The sequence below is a fragment of the Colobus angolensis genome, unplaced genomic scaffold (genome assembly GCF_000951035.1).
Source record: "Colobus angolensis palliatus isolate OR3802 unplaced genomic scaffold, Cang.pa_1.0 Scaffold5, whole genome shotgun sequence".
NCBI classification, from domain to species: Eukaryota; Metazoa; Chordata; class Mammalia; order Primates; family Cercopithecidae; genus Colobus; species Colobus angolensis.
Window position 1 is genome coordinate 22,163,762 of NW_012118487.1, and position 24,181 is coordinate 22,187,942.

Sequence of the window (24,181 nt, forward strand, 5' to 3'; positions counted from 1 at the left end):
TTATATATAATATAATATATATACATAAAAGCATTTGAAATATCAGGGATATTCTTCTGGTTTTCTTCTCCATACTCCTAAAAATTACATTGTTATGTTAAATGCTTCCATTATAAGCAGCACATTTCAGATGTGACCTGCTAAAATAAACAGGTTCTGTATTAGGAGAAAGTTGGAACATTGGTTTGAAGAACTTGAAAGAGGACAACTTCTTTGAAATCCTGGATCTGCCACTGACTAGCTTTGTACCCTCAGTCAAGACTGCAAGCCTCAGATTCCTGATCTATGTGAAACAGGGGGAATTCTAGTGGCCACACAGAGTGCTAAAGATACAGTAACAGAATACATGTACAGTGCTTTTCTAGTACTACGAGGTCCATATTTATTATTATTTTTCTGTTTTGCTGTTTGAGAGTCTAGATAAAACGGTGATAAATGGAAAAATCAGTATTTTGTTGTCCAATCTGGTCTTTTTTTCTCAACCAGAAATACATCTGACTTCTTTTGTATTCTCCATCTTAAAAACAAAGTCCATGGTGATTCACAGCAATAAAAAAGAGTAATGCCTGCTATTGACTGAAACCTTCCTACATTAGAAGCAATTTTAGTAAAATCATACCCTTGCTTGTTCCTCATGGCAAAACTAGCTTTATGCTTATTTTGCTAAGAAACAAATGGACACACAGAAAGTTTAAACAACCTGCCCAAAGTTACACAGGTGGTAAGTGGCAGCCAGGGGGCTCAAAGCCCTGCCTGACAGCTCTCAGACACAATTGTGTCCCTGCTCAGCTACCGTGAGGAGCACACAGCAAGTTCCCAAAATGCTTCCGCTCCTGCTGAGGGGCAGACAGGTATGTCACCACTTGGGGACAACTGCCCTAAGGCCTCTACTGCTTCAACATATGGGTATCACAAAGTCATTTTCAAAGATAAAAATGACACCTTATTTTTATATGAAATTCCTTAGGAACTATAGGGACATATTCCAGGCTGCCACCTACATTGATACTGTATTTGAAAGTTTGTAGAACTTTCAAACTTTCTTATTCTAGGAAAGCTACTTTGTTACTCCAGGAAACTAATAAAGAATCTCTGTGGTTAGACTGCTCCTCCCTGCTTGACTGTGTCCATGGAACACGGAGCATCTCTCACAGTGCCATGAGAGGAGGGAGCTCTTCCTTGCACTCTCTACCTAGTGAACTTACTCATCCTTCAGGTCCTGCTGGAACGTCGTTTCTGAGAAGACTTCCTGCTCCCCTTCACATACCCCAAAGTCACTCACTTGTCCAGCTATGTAGTTTTCAATACCATCTAAATGATGCCAGTTCCCAAATGTATACCTTCGACCCAGACCTCTCTGCTGCACTTGAAATGAGATCGTTTTGCTTGGACAAATAACACATAACCTTTTTTTTTTTTTTTTTTTGGAGGTGCAGTCTCACTCTGTCACCCAGGCTGGAGTCCAGTGGCCATGATCTCAGCTCACTGCAACCTCTGCCATCCGGGTTCAAATGATTCTCCTGCCTCCGCCTCCCTAGTAGCTGGTACTATAGGCGCCTGCCGCCGCACCTGGCTAATTTTCTTTCTTTTTTTTCTTTTTTTTTTTTTTTTGGTATTTTTAGTAGAGACAGGGTTTCACATCTTGGTCAGTCTGGTCTCGAACTCCGGACCTTGTGATCCACCTGCCTCAGCGTCCCAAAGTGCTGGGATTACAGGTGTGAGCCACTGTGCCCGGCATGATGATAACACATAATTTAAACTTATCATTCCCAACACTGAACTCCTGATTTTTGTCCCAAAAACCTGCTCTACCCTCAGTCTTCTTCATTTCAATTAATGGTTGTTTCACCCTTCCGTTGGTCAGGACAAATGTCTGGCAGTCACTTACGCCTCCTCTCTCTGTCTCCTAAGCCCTGTCCAGCCCATCAGGAGATCCTTCAGGATGGCTTCAAAAGGCATCCTGAATTCTACCACTTCTCAATGCCCGATAGCTGCCACGAGGTCCAAGCTACTAACCTCTTTCTCCTGGAATCTTGGTCTGCTGGTTTCCCTCTTTGACCCCTAAAATATTTTTTTTAATCACAAGAGTCAGTGATTCTGCCATAAATAAAACGGTATCACATCTCTGCTCTAAACCTTCCATGACTCTAGCTCCGTCTAAGCAGACGTTTCAATGGCCATAAGGTCCTGCATGATCTGCCTCCCACTACCTTGGGGGACACAGGCAACCCACAAAATAAGTGCAATGGAAAAATGTGAAGAAGGGACGTGAGAGAAGTGGCATTGAGGAGGAGCCTGGGACTTTGGCTAAAAGTCTAGACTCTAGGGGATTTGGCCAAGTCCCCTAGACCTGTATTCATTCCTTCAGTTATGCTAACCTCCTTGCAGTTCCTTGAACTCACCAGATATGTTTCTGCTCTAGGGTCTTTGCATTTGCTATTCTCTGACTGGAGTAGCTCTTCCTCCAATATCCGCATGGCTCTTTCCCTCATTTATTTAAAGCTTTAAACCATATGACATCCTCTCAGTAAGACCCTCTGTGACTACACTAGTCAAAGTCCCAGGCTCCTCCTCAATGCCACTTCTCTCACATCCCTTCTTCATATTTTTCCATAGCACTTATTTTGCGGGTTGTCTGTGTCCCCCAACTCAAATATATTTCCACATGGACAGGGATCATTATCTGTTTAGCTCACTGGTGAATCCCTAGCACCTAGAATAGTACCAAGCACAGAGTAGACAGTCAATAAGTATTTGTCGAGTGAATCAAATCAGACCACCCATTATAAAAATCACTTAACATATCTCTTTGTAGCCTTTCTCATCATTGTAACTGATCAATTTTGTTAATTATGAGATTACTTAATGTCTCTCTTCTGCTAGATTATAAGTAACACAAGAACTGAGACTGAGTCATCATACTACTAAATCCCTAGCAACTTGCATAGTGCCTGTATTAGTCTGTTTTCACACTGCTATACAGGCATATCCAAGGCTGGGTAATTTGTAAAGAAAATACATTTAATTGACTTACAGTTCCACATGGTTTGGGAGGCCTGAGGAAACTTACATTCATGGCAGAAAGGGAAGAGGTACGTCTTACACGGCAGCAGGCCGGAAAGAGTGTGCGTAGCAAAAGAAGAGGGAAGAGCCCTTTATAAAGCCATCAAATCTTGTGAGAATTCACTCACTCTCACAAGATAGCACGGAGGAAACTGCCCTCATAATTCAATCACTTCCCACCAGGTCTTTCCCACAATACCTGGGGATCACTATTCAAGATGAGATTTGGGTGGAGACACAAAGTCTAACCATGTCAGTGCAATTACTCAGAAGATGCTTACCAATATTTGTTAATGAATAAACTGCACCAAGAAGCAGTGAGCACTGCATTCTAGTGCAGGCTCCATATTTCTGACAGTATTACAGAGAGATCATATTCTGGAAGAAGTACCCTGATGAGACAATAAAGCGTTGCTAGATACATTAGAAAGAGACAGAAAACCTAAATAAGAACCACAGAAGTGACAAGGTACTTAAAGCAAATATGTAGATGGTTATGCCTGAGTATAGGTGAGCAGGGTCGTTTATGCAAAAGCGTGATTTGTTTGGGTTTTGAGGTGTGTTTTTTCTTTTCTTTTTTCTTTCATGTGACTACAATAGTATCATCTTTCTTCACTTACTTGTTTGCATCTGGGAGGTATCAAAACTTCTTCAAGGAATAACAAGGAAGAATGTTACAAGATTATCTCAGAATACTCCAAATACATAAACCAAGTTACAAATCTGAATTGTCTGAAGGCTAAAAGAGAACCAAGACAATTTTTTACTCTTAAGAATAATTTGGTTTGATACTTTAAAAAACAGGTTTATATATTTTCACTCCTAGCATACTCTGGAGAGTCTTTTTAAAACAGCCTTAGCATAAAAATATATTAAACTTGCTTTGAAGTTGGGAAAAATGGGGCGGGGGGGTCCCTAGATTTTTTCATTGGTGTTATACTGCCATCTAGTGACCACAAAAATGTATGACTTACCTGCACAACTGAAAAACAAACAGGCTATCAAGGCAAAAATCCCCAAGTAGCTGATCTGGCCTGTCAAGGTCCTTTCCCTTAGTTGAGAGGGGCACCCTAATAGACGAATGTTTGTTCTTGACATGTCTCAGCATGAAAAACTGAATTTTTGTGTTTGTCTATCAAACACGCAACTTTTATAAGCAAATTTTTGCTGATAAATCACTTTAATCAGACTTATGAAGGAAATGCCTTATTGGGAGTTATAAACCGTTCATCTCTCCACTACTTCTGACTTCATAGTGATCAGGGGATCTCTCAGGTCAGATGGACCTCAAAAACTTTCCCATTTACTTCAGTGCAGAGAAGCTGTGAGAACACCGTAGTAAAAGGGAGGCATAGAGCAACTTCTTTCCATCCAGATGTATGTGAATACAAATACTTCTGCTTATTTCCTGACATTGACTATAATCATAAAATGACTGCGTTTTATAAAATTATTCATCTTCTAATAAATATATATGATTACACTCAACTGACACTTAAGTGCCTGGAAACAGCTATTTACCTTTTGGAGAAAATGAAAAATATTGTCTTCAGGATTACAGTATACTCTAGTACACCCAACAAGCCAATAAAATCTAAAATGAACTAAACCCTTCCTGCCAAATAAGCACAAACGTCTAGCTTATTTGCCTTCATTTCTCATGACACTTCATTTGTGTTTTTTAAAAAGTGACTTGTCTAGTTGGTTGGTTTTATCTTTTCCTCAAACATTTCCACATTTATTTCTAAGGATAACATAGAAAGAAAAACACCATATGATACAGAAATTGGAATACATTCCCTTACTTGCCTCTTATATAAACACAGAGGAAATGGTGGTGTGGAATTGTAAGATCACCTTGTCTGGCTAACATCTGAAATGGACAGATCTGAAATACAAGGAGTGCTCCAACTTCCAAAGGAAACCTCTTCAGAAGAATGGATGCACATTTACAAGAGCAAACACAGAATGGCAGTGCGGGCCTTGTCATCTAGAAATCTGTTCCCATCAAAGAAGCAAGAACTTCTCTTCTTCTTTTATTCAAGGGAATAAAATGAGTGCTTCTCATGAGTAGGATAACTAGAATTATGAGTAGTGCATGTTCATAACATAGATTTCTAAGAAGGAACAGTAGGCAAGGTGGGCATACAAATTCCAAAATCAGGGACTGAACCTTCACTACTTACATAATTCTTTAGCAAGTGATAAGTAATACTAATTTTATTTTACTTTGTCTTTGTTGCAAAATTTTAAAATAAAGTTGATCTTAAATGTAAGCTAAGGAGATTATCATTACATGTGTCATTACATACTAATATGTCTTTTTTTTACAGTGTTTGAGGGAAAGATTGTTTTAAAATGGTTTCCTTTGTGTTTCACCCCGTTCTACACATAAAGCAATAAGGAGATTTCTAAATACCTACAGCTTTTGTGTGCATTTCAGAGCATCTTTTCTCCATCCGTTGTGTGTCCTTTAACCATAGATTACCTCCAAAAAGTCATCCTAATCAGATGGAACTAACACGAGGGTTTTTCTTTTCTATTTCTATGTATAACTTTAAATATTTTACAATAAAGGAGTAGAAGTTCAAAAGCACAAAATACCAAAAACATATCCTCAAAATAATGAAAAACCAGTGGACTAGAATGGAAGGCTTGTATTAAGAAGGAAGGACTGATGGAGATTGTGGTGGACTTTGCAAACCAGGCTTAACAGCAGGGACTTGATGCTCAAAATGAGTGAAATTCAATTTAACAGCTTAATTGGAGCAAAATATCATTGTTTTTATTTCTTGTTCTCATGATATTTATTTTGAAATTTCAATTCATAATAAAGGAAAAGATGCAATTTTTATACTTGTCAAAGAGTACATGATTTTTTTAAGTTGAAAAACACTGCATACTCAGAAAGAGGCAGCCACTTAAGGTTGAAAAGGGCAGGTCTTGGGAAAATTACTTTGTCAGCAATAAGAAACACAAGGCTGAAGTCAGGGAGTCTAATTAGGGGGCCACTGACAAAGTTCAGATACAAAAGGCAAAAGGACCAGGCCTGAGTGGTGGTAGTTAAATGGAAGAAATTGGAAATGTTTTTTTTAGAATTGATTTTTTTTTTTTTTTGAGTCTTGTTCTGTTGCCAGACTGGAGTCCAATGATGCCATCTTAGCTAACTGCAACCTCCACCTCCCTGGTTCAAGTAATTCTTCTGCCTCAGACTCCCAAATAGCTGGGATTACAGGCATGCGCCACCACGCCTAGCTAATTTTTGTATTTGTAGTAGAGACAGCATTTCACCATGTTGACCAGGATGGTCTCCATCTCCTGACCTCGTGATTCATCCGCCTTGGCCTCCCAAAGTGCTGGGATTATAGGCATGAGCCACCACACCTGGCCAGAATTGATTTCTTTTTTTTTAAAGGTGCATCTTCTTAATGAACACTATGCTATATGAGGCATTTACAGAAGCCAGCACATAGTAAGTATCTGTAGTATTAGGTAGATTCCAAAATGATCTCCAATGAGCCCCACCTCCTGTTCATCATGCCTTGTATAATCCTGTGTGTGTGTGTGTGTGTGTGTGTGTGTGTGTGTGTGTGTGTGTGTTAGGATTGGGCCTAGTAACTTGCTTCTCATGAACAGAATGCAGAAAGAGTGATGGGGTCTCACCAATCACCTGTGAGGAACTGAGACTCTTGACACACCTCCTGAGCTGAGAAACTAAATCCTGCTAAGAATTACTGCTCAAGCTCAGAAGCAGATCCTTCCAGCTGTGCATTCAGATAAGACCACAGCCCTGCTGACGCCTTGACTGCAGCCTTGTAAGAGTTCTTGAAGCAGAAGACACAGGTAAGCTGTGGCCAAATCCTGACCCATAAAAACTATGAGATAATAAATGTGTGTTGTTTTAAGCCACTAAGTTTGGGAATAATTTATTATCCCACAATAGATAACTACTATAGTATCCAATAATATCTGTTGCTGAATTAAATACATAATACACAAAAACGAACCATACTCATTGTGGAAAACGAACCATACTCATTGTGGAAAACAGCACAAATACCTCTTAAAAGAAACAACTTCAGGAACTGGTAAATCTTCAGAGATAAATTTTGTAACCCTAAACTTACCAATAACTTATTAGCTATTTCCAAGAACCTTGAATTGAACTGTTTCTCGAAAAGAAGTTTTCCATTTTGTAGGAAAATGGAGTCTTCAAGGCTCATTTATCAAATTGCATATTTAGCTCCTATCACGTATTGGTTCCTGGAATCTTTGGTAAACATGCTGTGGTAGTTGCAAAAATGGCCACACGTACATGTTACATGCACATGTGCATATACACAGTCACTAGTGTGAATGAGCACGTCTGCCTTGACATGTTTGCACACCTAAGTATATGGCTTCTAGTGATAAAAGATTGATGCTTGGACCCACATGCACACACCCACTAAAGCAACGAAGCACACACCGAATCATCACTACTCAGGATGTGCACCTGGATACACACAGGCATAGACACACAAAAGGAAGTGTCCTGATCCCAACGGGAAAAGTCAGTTTATTACTCCAGAGCAGCACTCCTCAAATGGTGCTGTGGATGTTAATCAGTTAGGCAAAAAAAATAGGTACAAGATCAAATAAGTTTGGGAAACACTGTCTTAAAGTGTTAAATGTGTGTTTTCAATATGCAGCCCTAAAAACACTGCTTGCTCTACAGCTGTTTCCACAGAAACAAGAGCGGATTGTAAAAAGCAAAGATACAAAGATTAGGCATTTTACTTTGTTTCTTCAGGTCCAAATACAAGCAAAGATTAATCCCATTATTGCACTGAGCACAATATAGTATAGAACTTGTTTCTAACCATATCTTTACAGCAATGTTAAAAGTTCCCATGGGTATAAAAAACTAGGACAGATGAGAAGCAAGTAGATGACTAACTTCCCCACCCATGGAAACCTAATCACTTCACCTCTGACAGTGGAGAACATAATAGCTCTGTCTCCACTTTCAAGAGAACAGTGGTTGTCCTGCAGCCTGAGCATAATTACTTCCTTCAGGGCTTCTGCTATTCCCCAGCCTGGTTAACAACCCACTCCTCTGGGCTCCCATAGCGCTTTGCACAAATCTCAGTTACAGAAACTACTATCTTGTATTATTTGGAACTATAATTTGGGGCCCGTGTGCCCCATGATCTCCTAGGGAGTCTGTTGCCTAGCACTGTACCTAGCACTGGGTGAATAGCTAATCAATGTTTCTAGTATAAACTACACAGAAGCAGAAAATCAAATATCTCATGTCCTCACTTATGAGTGGGAGCTAAATAAATGGTACACATGGACAAAAAGATGGGGAAAATAGACTCTGCGAACTCCGCACAGAGGAGGGTGGGAGGGGAGTGAGGGTTGAAAACCTACCTACTGGGTACAATGTCCAATATTTGGGGGATGGATACACTAGAAGCCCAACGCCCACCGTTACTCATGTAATACCCATGTAACAAACAAGCACATGTACCCCGGAATCTAAAATCTGAAACAATAAAGACAGAGAAATTAAAATCAACTGAAATGACTTAGTGTTTACCTAAAGAGGATCACTCCAAGAAAGAAGACTGTTAAAACAGATAATGCCAGCCTAGTGAGACAGTGCGATTGTGATGCAGGAAGCCTGAATCGTATACCTGGAAAAGAAACTGATGAAAGACTCCACAAAATGAACCTGAACCTTCAAATCAATGAGACTTCGAAATAAAATGCATCAGGTCAGGCGCGATGGTTCACGCCTGTAATCCCAGCACTTTGGGAGGCCGAGGCAGGCGGATCACCTGGAGTCAGGAGTTCAAGACCAGCCTGGTCAAAATGGTGAAATCGCATCTCTACTAAAAATACAGAAGTTAACCAGATGTGGTGGTGCACGCTTGTAATCCTAGCTATTCAGGAAGCTGATACAGGAGAATCGCTTGAACCCAGGAGGTGAAGGTTGCAGTGAGCAGAGATCGCATCACTGTACTCCAGCCTGGGTGACAGAGTGAGACTCCATTAAAAAAAAAGAAAAAAAAAGAAAGAGAAGAGAAAAGAAATAGAATGCATCAGAAAGTATGTATGTAATGCTTCATTTCTTCAGAATTTCCTTCTCTATGTGTATCAAAAATAACAACAAAAAAAAAACCTGAGATGCTGTTATTGTGAGACCTCAGAAATAAAGCTTATAGAAGCATGATTTAACTTATAGCTGAGGAATGGATGGCTGTTGGGTCCTTTACTGGCTGTTAAATGATAAGATGTGGTAAGGATTCAGGATAGTAAGACAGACACTTGAAAATATATATTAAGGGTGGAATATTAGATACAATCAGAGCCATCATTTCCACCCACAGCTTAGATCACGCTCCTCCCTAGCTCCAAACTCTCCCCTCATCTTCTATATATTTACTACACATTATTTTCTTCATATCACCTATCGCTACCTGAAAAGGTATATTATATGCTCATTTTTACATTTTCATTTTTCCCCCTCCAGTATGTGGCCTCAAAAGCTCAGAACAGTGTCTGACAAACCATAAGCTTGTAATAAGTAATAATTGAGCCACTAAATGATGTTGAGGTATAGCTTTGAGCTGATAAACATTGAGTTACAGCTAGCAGCTATCGTTGCTGATAGAGAATAGTTGTATATGTGTGTACAGTATAAAGAACCAGCAGTCATTTCAGCCCATGCCTATCGCCATTGCTACTACTGCTGCAACTACTACTACCTATACTATTACTACTACTCTTACTAATGAGTGCCCATAATAATAGCAAACCTGTAAGCACTTAATATGTGCCAGGTATTATACTAAGTACTTGATCTGCATGAAATAAGTCAATCCTCACAAGAATTCCACTAGGTAGTGAGCTGACACAAAAGGTCCTACTATTGAATCAGAATCATGTGATTCAAAGAACTTATCCAATGTCAAACTGTATTAATAATTTCATGGATACAAGCAATTAAGGTGCAAGCAAAGCAGTGACAGGTACAAGACATCCCACATGTCCCGGCTCTTTCTTTCTCATAGTGCTCTACACTTTCAGGCCCAGAGTAATAAGTGAGTTCTCTAATGAAGTTTGCAGGTCACCTCACATTGTAGGGAGAATTTAAGCTAGGAAACATCTTCACTTTAACCCAGAGTGTTTTTGCAACTTGTGCAACATTATTCATGAGTTATGAGTTATGCCTCGTAAATGTATAGATTGTATATAAGATGGTTTACCCTAAGCAGCTCTAAAGCAGACACATTCTGCTCAATGCGCGTCTTAGACAAAAGATCTCCCTCTTAGCAAGTATCACTAGTCTATTTGCCTGCTGCTCTGGAGATATGGAATAAATGCTTTTGTGTTCCCCAAATGTATACATTGAAAATCTAAACTTCAATTTGATCGCATTAGGAAGTGGAGTCTTTGGGACAAGGTGTCTAGGCTGCTATTAATTGAGAAATAATTAAGTCATGAAAGTGGAACCCACATAAATAGGATTAGTACTCTTATAAAAGACCCCGGAGAGCTCTCTCGCCCTCTTTCTGCCATCCAAAGACACAGCAAAAAGATAGGCCACAGAAAGTGGCCCTCACAGACACTGAATCTTCCTATGCCTAGATTTGGGACTTCCTAGCTTCCAAAACGGAAAGATAAAGTTTGTCGCTTAAGCCACCCAGTCTGTGGTAATCTATGACAGCAGCCCAAACTGACTGAAACATCAAATACCTTGTTTTTTGTTTGTTTGTTTGTTTTTGTTTGTTTGTTTGTTTTGAGACAGTCTTGCTCTGTCACCTACCCAGACTGGAGCACAGTGGTGTGATCTTGGCTCACTGCAACCTCCTCTGCCTCCCAGGTTCAAGTAATTCCCCTGCCTCAGCCTCCCAAGTAGCTGGGATTACAGGTGCGCACCACCATGCCCAGCTAATTTTTGTATTTTTAGTAGAGACAGGGTTTCACCATGTTGGCCAGGCTAGTCTTGAACTTCTGACCGCAGGTGATCTGCCTGCCCCAAACCCCCAAAGTGCAGGGATTACAGGCATGAGCGACCATGCCTGGCCTCAAATACCTTGTTTCTAAGGAGATGGAACTGGATGGCCAGCCTTCTCTTGTTTCTTTGGGTGTGTTTCTCTCACAGTCAGGAGTAGAAATGGGTTATATGCCAACTGCTCTAACTCTTTGCTCTGCAGGTAACAAATTACTCTTTTACATATCAGATTTAGAAAAGGAAACACAGTAAATGGAAGATCTGGAACTGATAGTAGAGTGCCCAAGAAATCTGTGATTTCTTAACCCCTACACTACTGCCTGCAACAGATAATGCCCTCTATATGTGCTTAAGTAAATCAAACATTTCTTGAGAAACCACTATGCTAGGCTTTGTCAGTAAAAAAGAATAGGGCATGGTCTCTGCCATCGAGCTTAGATTGGAGATATAAAAATATTTTTTAAAATGTAATGAAGTGTGATATGTTCAATGAGACAGTTACAAGGTTGTGAGAATATAAAAATTTGGAGTAATTCGGGAAGAGGAGGAGAGCAGGGATGGCTTGGAGGAATGGCCTGGCTGTTGGCTACTCATGCGTGTGCCTACCCTTGGAAAATGCACATCCTTACAAAGACAAATGATGGAGAGTGAGAAAGGATAACAGAATGCAAGTGCACCATTGGACTCAGTTTGCCTTTCAGAAGGAAATCAGTTAAAAACAGTAGACTGGATAAAGAAAATTTGGTACGTATACACTATGGAGTACTATGCAGCTATAAAAAAGAACAAGATTGTGTCAGTTAAAATCTTAAATGATCTTAAAAATCTTAACCTTCGTTGCCCCAGAAATATGCAAATGTGAATTTGTCTGCATCACATGGAGTTGAGCCTGCGGTAAAGCAATTTTTCATTTGTCTCCCTTCATGACAGAAGAACTGCCTTGCCCTTCTAAGAAGCACAGAAGAATTTTTATCCTCATCTACCTAACTTCCCCAGAACAAGCAAGCACTACACTTCAAAAAATCTCCCATGTTCCCTGCTTCTTCCTATTCCACAAATCTAATTTTGAAACTACAAAAATATTAAATCGATTATTTTTGTATTAACTTAAATGTACCCAATATATAATCCAACTTGCAGATGTCCATAAATGAAGAATAATGCCATCCATTCATACGTCTTTGAGTAATTTTCACCCCTTTTAAGTGAAAAGTTGGTTAAGACTCTTTGCACCTGGTAGCATAGGGCAAGATTAAGATAAACCAGAACCATGAGAACTAGAGATGAAATAAACTATATCTATTCTACAAAGACAATCTGGTTGTCGACAGCTGTGGGGAAGATCTGAATGAATTGTTTGCTTTTCCAAAAGTTTGAAATCAGCCCACAAATCTTAGTATTACTTTGAGGAACTCTTGGGAGAGTACGCACAAGTTTATGAAAAAACAACAACAATTTGTCAACTACAAATTACTCATATTATCACAAGTAAAATCCATCTGCCAATGAAGGAAGGGCACAAAATCCACCTGTCCTACGTACTTCACTGACAGCTGGCAGAAGCCATCTGCTGCTGTTATGGGAGGAATATAGGCAAGAAATCCACTTATCCAAGACTGCACTGATACAAGACAGTGTTTCTCTGCCCCTGAGAAGACACAGGAAACCCAGTTGTATTCCAGACCCTATACCAAGAAGGAAGCAGAGGATGTTTGCTATTGGAGAGAATCAAGAATTTTGAAAAAAGTCCTATCCCTAAGATTTAGGGACATAGGACTTCCCTAAGGCTGAAATCGGGACAGGAAAACCAAGAAACTTTTTTCTCCTCACTGAAAGTCTTACCCCAAATACCGAAGAACAGACATCTGCTATTAACAGAAGGGCATAAAGAAAGACTCCTTCCACAGCACAGTCATGCAGGTGCTACTGAAATCTGAGGCAGGACAAAAATACTGAGAGAAATTCTGTTGCTCCATGTCTTGTACTAAACACAGGGCAGTAGCAGTACCGTACTAAAGAATTTAAAGACTTCATTGCACTAAAGCAACAATAAAGCCCAAATCCAGCTCACCTGCAGTCTAGACCGAATCACCCTCTTCATCTCCCGGCCAAACACACACACACACACACACACACACACACGCACACACACACGGCTTTATAGGAGAAAAGGCATACTCATTTCTGGACATAAAAATTATTTACCTCCATCTCTGCTGTTCTGTTACACATATGTCCAGCATAATAAAAAAATTACATAACTTCCAAAAGAGCACGAAAAAAAATGCACCCATTGTTAAGATATAAAATAATGATATATAGTCAAAAGGTAAAAGAGCCAACAGAATCACACCCCAAAATGGCCTAAGTTGTTGGCATTATCAGACTGAGGCTTTAAAATAACTGTGATTAATATGTTAAATGATCTAGTAGAAAAGTTGTACATTATGTGTAAGCAGATGAAGAATTTCAGTAAAGAGATTGGAACTCTTTAAAAAAGAACCAAAGGAAAATGCAACAGGTGAAAAACACCATATCAAAGATGAGCAATTCCTTTGATGGGCCAGACATAGCAGAGAAAAAAAGAAACGAACTTGAAGATAGGTCATAAAAATTGCACATACTAAAACACAAAGAGGAAGGAAAAGAGTAAAATGAGAAGAGTATCTAAGGTCTGTGAAACGATATTAAATATTCTGGAAAAAAAAAAAAAAAAAACAGGTAATTGGGGCCCCTGAAGAGGAAGAGAGAAAATCAGGGTAGAAGAATTATTTGAAAAGATAATGGCTAATAAGTTTTCAATATTAATAAAAACAAACAGGCCACAGAGGAAGCTCAGAGAACTCCACGCAGGATAATACAAAGAAAATCTCCATTTCAAAACATAGAAAAGACTTTCTCTCTCTCTCTCTCTCTCTTTGTGGTGTGGGGTGTGTGTGTGTGTGCGTGTGTGTGTGTGTGTGTCTGTGGTTTGTCTTAAAGCATAATAATATTTTCAACATATTTAAAAACTTTTAAATGGCTGTGCATATCATTGAGGGTACAACCAAAGCTGACTTTTCACATGTGGTTAAAGACCATTTCAGAATCACTGAACATCAGAGTAAGAAAACTAATAATTCAGGAACCCCTGTTGTTTACCAGACATTCTGCCACATTCTTCATATGCTCACCTCTTTCAACCACCACAAATCATTTATTCATCCTATAAATATTTATCAAATGCCTACTTTTTGTGCCAGGCATGGCATCTCTGAGAAAGTAACATAAAATTGAAAGCTAGAGGACAAGGAAAAACCACCCTGTGAAGACAAAAGTGGCTAGTGGGGAAAGGGGCAGCCTGGTTTCCAGCCAAAGGATTGAATCCCAAATGTCCTCTAATGAACAGGAGAAAGAATGGCTTCAATGCAGCAAGCCAGGAAAAGAATGACTGACTAGGAGGCCTGGCCCTGCAGACAATCACCAGTGCCTTGTGGAACAAAGCAAGTTATTAAGCAGCAACTTGAGGACAGATCCTCCTGACTCCCTAGCTTCTGCCCATGTCTCTGGGGTAACTACTGACACTTTTAGAGCTTTGCATTCTTCACAGCACTTCCGTATTCCTTACATATGTGAAAGCTCCTGAGAAGAACGGCTGCTTTACAGAGCTCTAGGCTCTTTCCTCCACTGTGAAATATCATGCGAGGCTGCTGAAATCTAAGTTCTGACGACAGGAATATGTTGAGAAGCTTCCAAATCTGAGTGAATAAAATGCTTGACTTAATAAGTCATGGGTGGAGGGGACTTTACAGCCCCACTCAGCTCCCTGAGCATGATGTCAAGACCTCCACCCCCAACACACCCCTGACCAGAAGTTATGTAACCAGAGGACTCTGCTTCCAATATTGAGCACAAAAGAAGACATTCATACAGCCAACAGACACAGAAAAAATGCTCATCATCACTGGCCATCAGAGAAATGCAAATCAAAACCACAATGAGATACCATCTCATACCAGTTAGAATGGCAATCATTAAAATGTCAGGAAACAACAGGTGCTGGAGAGGATGTGGAGAAACAGGAACACTTTTACACTGTCGGTGGGATTGTAAACTAGTTCAACCATTATGGAAAACAGTATGGCGATTCCTCAAGGATCTAGAACTAGAAGTACCTTATGACCCAGCCATCCCATTACTGGGTATATACCCAAAGGATTACAAATCATGCTGCTATAAAGACACATGCACACGTATGTTTATTGCGGCACTATTCACAATAGCAAAGACTTGGAATCAACCCAAATGTCCATCAGTGACAGACTGGATTAAGAAAATGTGGCACATATACACCATGGAATACTATGCAGCCATAAAAAAGGATGAGTTTGTGTCCTTTGTAGGGACATGGATGCAGCTGGAAACCATCATTCTCAGCAAACTATCGCAAGAACAGAAAACCAAACACCGCATGTTCTCACTCATAGGTGGGAACTGAACAATGAGATCACTTGGACTCGGGAAGGGGAACATCACACACCGGGGCCTATCACGGGGAGGGGGGAGGGGGAGGGATTGCATTGGGAGTTATACCTGATGTAAATGATGAGTTGATGGGTGCTGACGAGTTGATGGGTGCAGCACACCAACATGGCACAAGTATACATATGTAACAAACCTGCATGTTATGCACATGTACCCTAGAACTTAAAGTATAATAAAAAAACAAAAAAAAAACTTAACAGAAGCTAAAAAAAAAAAAAAAATGATGTAATAAAGGTCATCTTTATCTCTGTTTTTCCTGTATTTATCAGTAAGGTGATAATGAAGCCTACAGGGCAAAAACAAGAAGGAGGCTAATGATTGGAGGCAGACACACATCTACAGAGGGCATTTATCACCACAAACTCATGCTCTTGAGGCAGGGATGCAAGCTGTCATTTAAACACACTCTAAAGGGCCTTAACTTTAACTCCCTTAACCTATAACCTACTTAGGTAGAGAAAGGGGCAGAAAATACTGTTAAGTACTCCAAGCATTAATGAATACTCCCAAGTATTTGACACCAAATAAATGAGATGTCTTTGCAGCCCTGAGTGTTCTGATATATGCGCCTTCACTCAGATACTTTTCTTATCCTTCCTGCCTCCTTGGGTCTTGACTTTAGCCTCCCAGCTAAATTAATTCAACTGAATGTCTATTCATGCTTTTAGTGGGCTACCCATGCTACAGCCTACAGTATGAAATCTCATGAATTGATTTCCCATGAGAACCTAGAAATTTGACTCTAGCTCTGACTTGACTGAATTTTGCACTCTATTCAGGAGATATTCCTGTGTGCAGACAGTAGTAGGGGTGTGTTTGAGCCGGGACTGGACCTGACTCTCATTTATCCTACTGTAGCAGCTTGGCAGGTGGGACCCAGGGCCCTGTCCTAACGTCCTCTGTCACAGAGATTCTCCCTTCACAATGGCTCTTTTTAATTTTTTTTAAGACAGTGTCTTACTCTGTTGCCCAGGCTGGAGTGCAGTGGCAGGATGATCTCAGTGCACTGCAACCTCCACCTCCTGTGTTCAAGCGACTCTCCTGCCTCAGCCTCCCAAGTAGCTGGGATTACAGGTGCCTGCCACCACACCCTTCTAATTGTTTTTTTTTTTTTTTTTTTTTTGTATTTTTAGTAAAGATGGGGTTTCACCATGTTGGCCAGACTGGTCTGGGACTCCTGACCTCAAGTGATCTGCCCACCTCGGCCTCCCAAAGTTCTGGGATTACAGGTATGAGCCACCATGCTCACAGCCCACAATGGCTCTTGATTTTTATTCTCACTGCTACTACCCCAGTTCAAATAGTAATCACATTGTACATAACTTTCAGCATACTCCTAACAAGTCTGACTGTTTTTGATATTTCCCTCTTCTTACTTCTTGCTTCCATAAAACGTTTTATTGACTGGGCTCAGGGGCTCACGCCTGTAATCCTAGCACTTTAGGAGGCAAAGGCAGGTGGATGGCTTAAGCCTGGGAGTTCGAAACTAGCCTGGGCAACATGGATGAACCTTGTCTCTACAAAAAGTACAAAAATTAGCCAGGCTGGATGGCACATACCTGTATTTCCAGCTACTCGGGAGGCTGAGGCAGGGGGATCACCCAGCCTGGAAAACAGAGTGAGGCTCTGTCTCAAAAAAGAAAATCCTTTTATAAGTCTTTCTTAAACTCTGCTTTTCTCATGCCACCTCTTGTGCAAGAATATCTGATAGCTCCCGAAGTCCTGCATTCTGATGTGGAAGGCACAAATGAAGACAGGCTGATCTGTGAAACAGTACCGTGAGACCTAGCAAGATAGCTAGCAAGATGGGAAATCAATGCTCAAGGCCTCCTCAAGTTTCAAAAAACAGGAAAGAATTGCAAGATTGAGGCCCATGGAGTAACATTTGGCAAGTATTGTGTGAGAGAACTCCATCAGCCATGGGCCAGTCAGAAGGCAGGCAGAAACTACCCTGCAAGTTGGAACAGAGATAATTTAACACAAAAAATAGATAGCTAGATATAAAGTTGTTAAATAGATACTGAAAAGAGTAAAAAGGGACATCGAAGAAGCAACCACAGGAAACAGTTACTCTCCCTAAGACTGAGGGGACAAAGGGAAAAATTGAAATCATTCAAACTTAAAGGAGGGACTGGCCCTATGGTTGATGGTCACAATTTCCTTCCTCCATTTCTCATTCCATGATTTTTTTTGTCTTAACCAGAACCTCAGTTGGTTTGTATCTTCATCTGTTTGGGAAGCTATAACAAAATATCATAGTCAGAGTAGCTTATAAACAACAGAAATTTATTTCTCACAGTTCTGGAGGCTGGGGAGCCCAAGATCAAGGTGCTGGCAGATTCAGTGTCTGCCCGGGGGTCCGTGTATTAGTACATCCCCAAGTACTACAAATACCTGAGACTGGCCAGGCACGGTGGCTCACGCCTGTAATCCCAACACTTTGGTCACCTGTCCCATCACCTGAGGTCAGGAGTTCCAGACCAGCTTGACCAACATGGCAAAACGCCATCTCTACTAAAAATATGTAAAAAAATTAGCCAGACATGGTGGTGCATACCTGTAATCCCAGCTACTTAGGCGGCTGAGACAGGAGAATCGCTTGAACCTGGGAGGTGGATGTTGCAGTGAGCCAAGATCACACCATTGCACTCCAGCCTGAGCAGCAGAGTGAGACTCTGTCTCAAAAAATAAAATAAATAATAAATAAATAAATACCCAAGACTGCTGATACTGGATAATTCATAAAGAAAAGAGGTTGAATTGGCTCACGGTTCCACTAACTGTACAGGAAGCATAGCCACTTCTGCTTCTGGGAAGGTGTAAGGAAACCTCCAATCATGGTGGAAGGTGAATGGGGAACTGGAACATCACATTGCCAGAGCGGGAGGAAAACAGAGAAGGGGGAGGTGCTACACACTTTCAAACAACCAGATCTCTGGAGAACTCACTCACTGTCAGGAGAATAGCACCAACGGGGAAATCTGCCCCCGTGATCCAATCACCAGGCCCCACCTCCAACACTGGGGATTACAAGTTGTGATGGTCAACACTGAGCGTCAACTTGATTGGATTGACGGATACAAAATATTGAACCTGGGTGTGTCTGTGAGGGTGTTGCCAAAGGAGATTAACATGTGAGTCGGTGGGCTGGGAAAGGCACACCCACCCTTAATCTGGGTGGACACCATCTAATCAGCTGTCAGCACGGCTGGAATATAACCAGGCAGAAAAACGCGAAAAGAGGGACTGGCCTAGCCTCCCAGCCTACATCTTTCTCTGGTGCTGGATGCTTCCTGCCCTCAAACATCAGACTCCAAGTTCTTCAGTTTTGGAACTCGGACTGGCTCTCCTTGCTCCCCAACTGGCAGATGGCCTATCATGGGACCTCATGATCATGTGAGTTAATACTTAATAAACTCCCCTTTGCGTGTGTGTGTGTATATGTATATATATGTGTGTATGTATATGTATACATGTATATATATATTCCATTAGTTCTGTCCCTCTAAAGAATTCTAATATACAATTCAATATGACATTTGGATGGGGACACAAATCCAAACCATATCAACCTGTTTCCTTGTTCACAGATGGCACTGCCTTCTTATTATGTCCTTAGGTGGTGGAAGGAGCAAGGCAGCTCTGTGGGGTCTCTTTATGAAGTCACAAATCCCATGTATAAGGGTTCCACCCTGGCCAGGCATAGTGGCTCACACCTATAGGATTTTGGGAGGCCAAGGCAGGCAGATCACTAGTCAGGAATCCGAGACCAGCTTGGCCAACATGGCGAAATCCTGTCTCTACTAAAAATACAAAAATTAGCTGGGTGTGGTGGTGGACACCTGTAATCCTAGCTACTTGGGAGGCTGAGGCAGGAGAATCACTTTAGCCTGAGAGGCAGAGATTGCAGTGAGCCAAGATCGTGCCATTGCACTCCAGCCTGGGTGACAAGAGCAGGACTCCATCTCAAAAAAATTTTAAAAAAGGGTTCCACTCTCATGATCTAATCACCTCCTAAAGGTCCAACCTCCTAATACCCTTACCTTATAAATTCAAATATCAGCATATGAATTTGGGGGTGACATAAACATTCAACCTTAGAAGTTTGAGGTAACTGACAGAGTAACCAAACCACCGTGCCTGAAGGATCACAATTCTCAGTATTCTGCTCTAGGTGCTGTAGTGATCCATTCACTTTTACAAAGGGATGCGGAAATACTAAGGGGCACCACAGAGAGTCCTTACCGACCCCATCGCATAACATCAACCAATTTCTTCTGCCTTTCCACATGTAAAATTCAAAATGTCTTTCTTCTCATATGTATGTCAGCTATGTGTTTTGAGGGTGATGAAAATTATGATTAAGGATCATAATGATGCAAAATATTACCAAACAGACCAAATAGAAAGTATGACAGTAATTATAAATACAGTGAATCTTAAAACATAAAAAGTAAAAAGAGTCAAATGGAGTTGGTCTCAGTAAGTTAACACAAATTTTATCATTTCTAAAAATTGGTAACTAGTAATAATTACCAATTACCAAAAAAATTTATCATTTCTAAAAATTGGTAACTAGTGATAATTATTATACAGCTTAATTATAAATCATAAACATAATATTTTAATCAGAGGTTTCATTTGATTTTCACATTAAACAATACAACTATGTTCAGACCTCATAGCAGTGGGTTTATCCAATAAAACCACTAGTTTACGGTGCTAACAAAAAGTAGAGAATCATGTTGTCAACCCACATGTTACTCAGTGTAAAAGCAATAATGTAAGATGCAAATCCTAGGCTGCAGTTGAAATTCTGGCTTGTTTCACCCATGGCCATTTGATAACCATGCCAAATTATCTTTATGTGAACACCTGTATGAGTAATTCTTGCCTAAGAAATATAGGATATGTTGCCACACTTCTTTTTTCAATTTATAATTGTTTAGACAAGTTGAGACAGAGTGATCCTCTAATTAAAATATTTAGAAATAGATCATATGATTGACCATGATCTGCTAAAAACATCTGAACTCAAAAAAGGAACAATCAGAGAGTTTAATAGTACTTCAACAAGAGGAAACATACCTATGCTCACTTAATATGTTCCATTGATTGTGCAAATTTGCCAACAGTAATTTTCCAGAGTCTGTTTCACTTCTTAATAAGATTAGAGATCAGATACTTACAGAGACAAATTGATAGAAATTTATTGTTGTCCCAAAGGCTTTAACTTTTCTTTGAAATCTTATAGCTCTGCAAAGATTTGTATCTGGAATCATAAGATCTGCATGCCAAGCTATCTCTGATTATCCAATTCAGTAAAAAGTTAAAGTAGCAGAGATGGTTTTTATGCCAAATACTGACATAACCAGAAAAGAGTTGTTTTCAAAGGGAACCCTCCCTCTTTTCTAAGCAACGGCATCAGGACTGTCTGACTCGCTCTTTGACTTGAGAACTGTTAATACCTAACTGGCAATGAGTATCGAAGGTCTTAATATAAACCACAGGGATATATTTTAAATGTATGTAAATCCTATCAGGTTGTCTCAATTTTAGGCTGACAGTGACATTGAAATCTGTCTTTTGTATTCTCCTTTCTTGCCATTTCAAGTTTCAAGAAAGATAGCACTACATTTCAGGTTTGTATATCAATAGTAATTGCTGTGTTAAAACTATGCACAGTTGTGTGGAGAGGCAAAGAGAGTTTAGAGAATTGAATACTAGTTTAAATTCTATTCTCTCATGTGTTGGCTATGAGAACTCGAGCAATTATCTTTATCCCAGTGGTATCCACATGAAACATATACAAATTTTAAAAAGGAAAATGAAAAACATTCTTGAAAATGATCATTAATTTTAGAATGTACAATATGATCATTTAGGCTTCAACAGTTAAACATGTAAAAACTTTTCCCAGAATTCATTATTTATAAGTGTTTAAAAAGAATGCATCTCACAAGAGGAGATGTGAGATGGATCCTTAGATCTCACATCTCTATCAGAAGGATGTATAAATTAATGTTGGTTAAAAAAAACACACACACAGTTTGGGAGGCCGAGGCGGGCAGATCACGAGGTCAGGAGATTGAGACCATACTGGCTAACACAGTGAAACCCCATCTCTACTAAAAAATTAGCTGGGCATGGTGGCGGGCGCCTGTAGTCCCAGCTACTCGGGAGGCTGAGGCAGGAGAACGGCATGAACCTGGGAAGCTGAGCTTGCAGTGAGCCGAGATCGCGCCACTGCACTCCAGCCTGGGCGACAGAGCAAGACTCTGTCTCAAAAAAGAAAAAAAAGAAAAAAACACAAAGACTCCTTATAAATCAATCACACCATGCCCTGGCATACTGTAACATGATAATCAAATTGCCTCATACCCAGCTAAGATGCTCAAGGGTTAGAATTTTGATAAGGGAGGTTCTTGCTAGAACAGAAACTCTCCAAAGACAGGATTTGGGACTGTTTGTTCACTGTTGTATCTTTAGCACCTGGAGCCATTCCTGGGACACGCAGTAGTTGGGTGGCTGAAGTCTCAATCACTTGAGGGAAGGGCAAAGAATAGTAGGAAGGTATTAGGCATTAGGTGCCAGTTAGGCAAGAGAAAGTGTTAAGTGAGGATCAGAAACAGAGATGAAAAGGTAAAATCCAACTTGGGGTCTAAGTAGTAGAATTAATTGGTGCCAAATCTAGCATGCCACCCTAGTTGACAATTAATAATACACAACACAAACATCATACAGCAGAGACCATTTCAAAGTACAATACTGAGCATATTATAATATGATGTGTATATATTTAAGAGATAGTACAACATAATTCTGGGTGTAACTGTATAGGAGATAAAGGAAATATGAGTAAACTAATTGATGACTTTCATTGCAGTTTATAAATTGGAATCCTTCCTACAAAAAAAATATATATATATATTGATTACAAAAACACTGGTTATAAAATCAGTCTTTCCAGGCCAGTTTCAGTGGCTAATACCTGTAATCCCAGTGCTTTGAGAGGCCAAGGTGAGAGGATGGTTTGAAGTCAGGAGTTTGAGACCAGCCTGGGCACCATAATGAGACTCCATCTCCACACACACAAAAATAATTTATTAGCTGGGCATGGTGGTGTGTGCCTGTAGTTCTAGCTACTGGAGAGGCTGAGGTGAAAGGAACACTTAAGCCCAGGAGTAGAAGGGTACAGTGAGCTGTGATCAGACCATTGTACTCCAGCCTGGGCAACAGGGTAAGACCCTGTCTCACACACACACACACACAACACACAAATCAGTCTTTTCCCATGAAAAGGAGAATGGTTAGACAAACTGTGTTTCATGAATATTTGTTAAACTTATTTGAGTCTTAGCCATTTCAACAAGATCAGGGAAAATTTAACTGACCCATTAGAAAAAAAAAAATACATACACTCCTTACCATAAATCAGAGCTACAGTGTAGGTCATACCTCAGAATTTCATACTTAGATTCTTAAGCTGACATTCTCCTAGGATAATGTGATGGTGTAATATATTTCTGAATTATATTTCTTTTTTTTTTTTTTTTTTTGAGACAGGCTCTCTCTCTCTGCCACCCAGGCTGGAGTGCAGTGACACTATCTCAGCTCACTGTAACCTCCATCTCCTGGGTTCAAGCAATTTTCCCACCTCAGCCTCCCAAGTAGCTGGGATTACAGCTGCCCGCTATTGTGCCCAGCCAATTTTTGCATATTTAGTAGAGACGGGGTTTCACCAGTTTGGCCAAACTAGTCTCGAACTCCTGACCTCAGGTGATCCACCCATCTCAGCTTCCCAAAGTGCTGGGATTACAGGTGTAAGCCACTGCATCTGGCCTCTGAATTATATTTCTAACAGGTACATAGTGTGGAATACCGGGAAGATCAAGGCTTGGTAACAGACAAAGCTAAATAAGATGCCACAAGGCTGTCAGTGTGCCTCCTACTACTCACTCTGGCCTTTAGCTGCTAAGAGGCCAATGCAGTGCTCTGTCCGGCCCTTGCTACTAAAATCACAGGCTTCTTATTCACTCAAGATCCTTTGTTCAAGTTACAACTTGCCAATCTTAACGCACCTCTGGAAGCTATTGCCGCCAAGATGGCGGTGAAGAAATGCACAGACAAGATGTCCCTTGCGAACAGACTCTTAATTTAAAAAATATTGGGGAAAACATTGGTGAAATTTAATCTCTGAGATGTGAAAACTCTTTTATCCTGGTTTCCACTGTCTTTCAGTGATACCCTGATCTTCATTGCAGAATACAAAGGTTTCAACTTCTTGCTTTAATAAATTATTGCCCTACAAAAAAAGATAGAGAGAGAGAGAGACTTAGTAGCAGAAAGGTCTGGGTGTCACTGCTGTCTCTGCCATTTTTATAACTTTGAGAGAATTACTTAATCTCCCTGAGCCTCAGTTTTGTCATCTATAAAATTGAGATTATACAGTGTGTTGTTGTGCAGATTAAATGAAGTAGAAAAAGTACCTGGTATATATTGGGTGCCTAATTATCCACTTTCCTCCATGCTTTCCCCAAGCCTCCTAACTATAAACACAGCCAACTTGATAGTTTAAGGATGCCCTTG

At 40.3% G+C, this 24,181-nt stretch overlaps 1 protein-coding gene across 1 annotated transcript in view; it reads left to right on the plus strand.

Moving 5' to 3' along the window:
- The window catches only part of LOC105524511 (secretoglobin family 1D member 1-like), a 24,832-nt gene extending 1,079 nt beyond the window's left edge, over positions 1-23,753 (plus strand). Inside the window, 1 exon segment of the mRNA XM_011959802.1 lies at positions 23,525-23,753. Within this exon segment, the coding sequence (XP_011815192.1) occupies positions 23,525-23,753 (229 nt within the window).
- Positions 23,754-24,181: the final 428 nt, after the last annotated feature.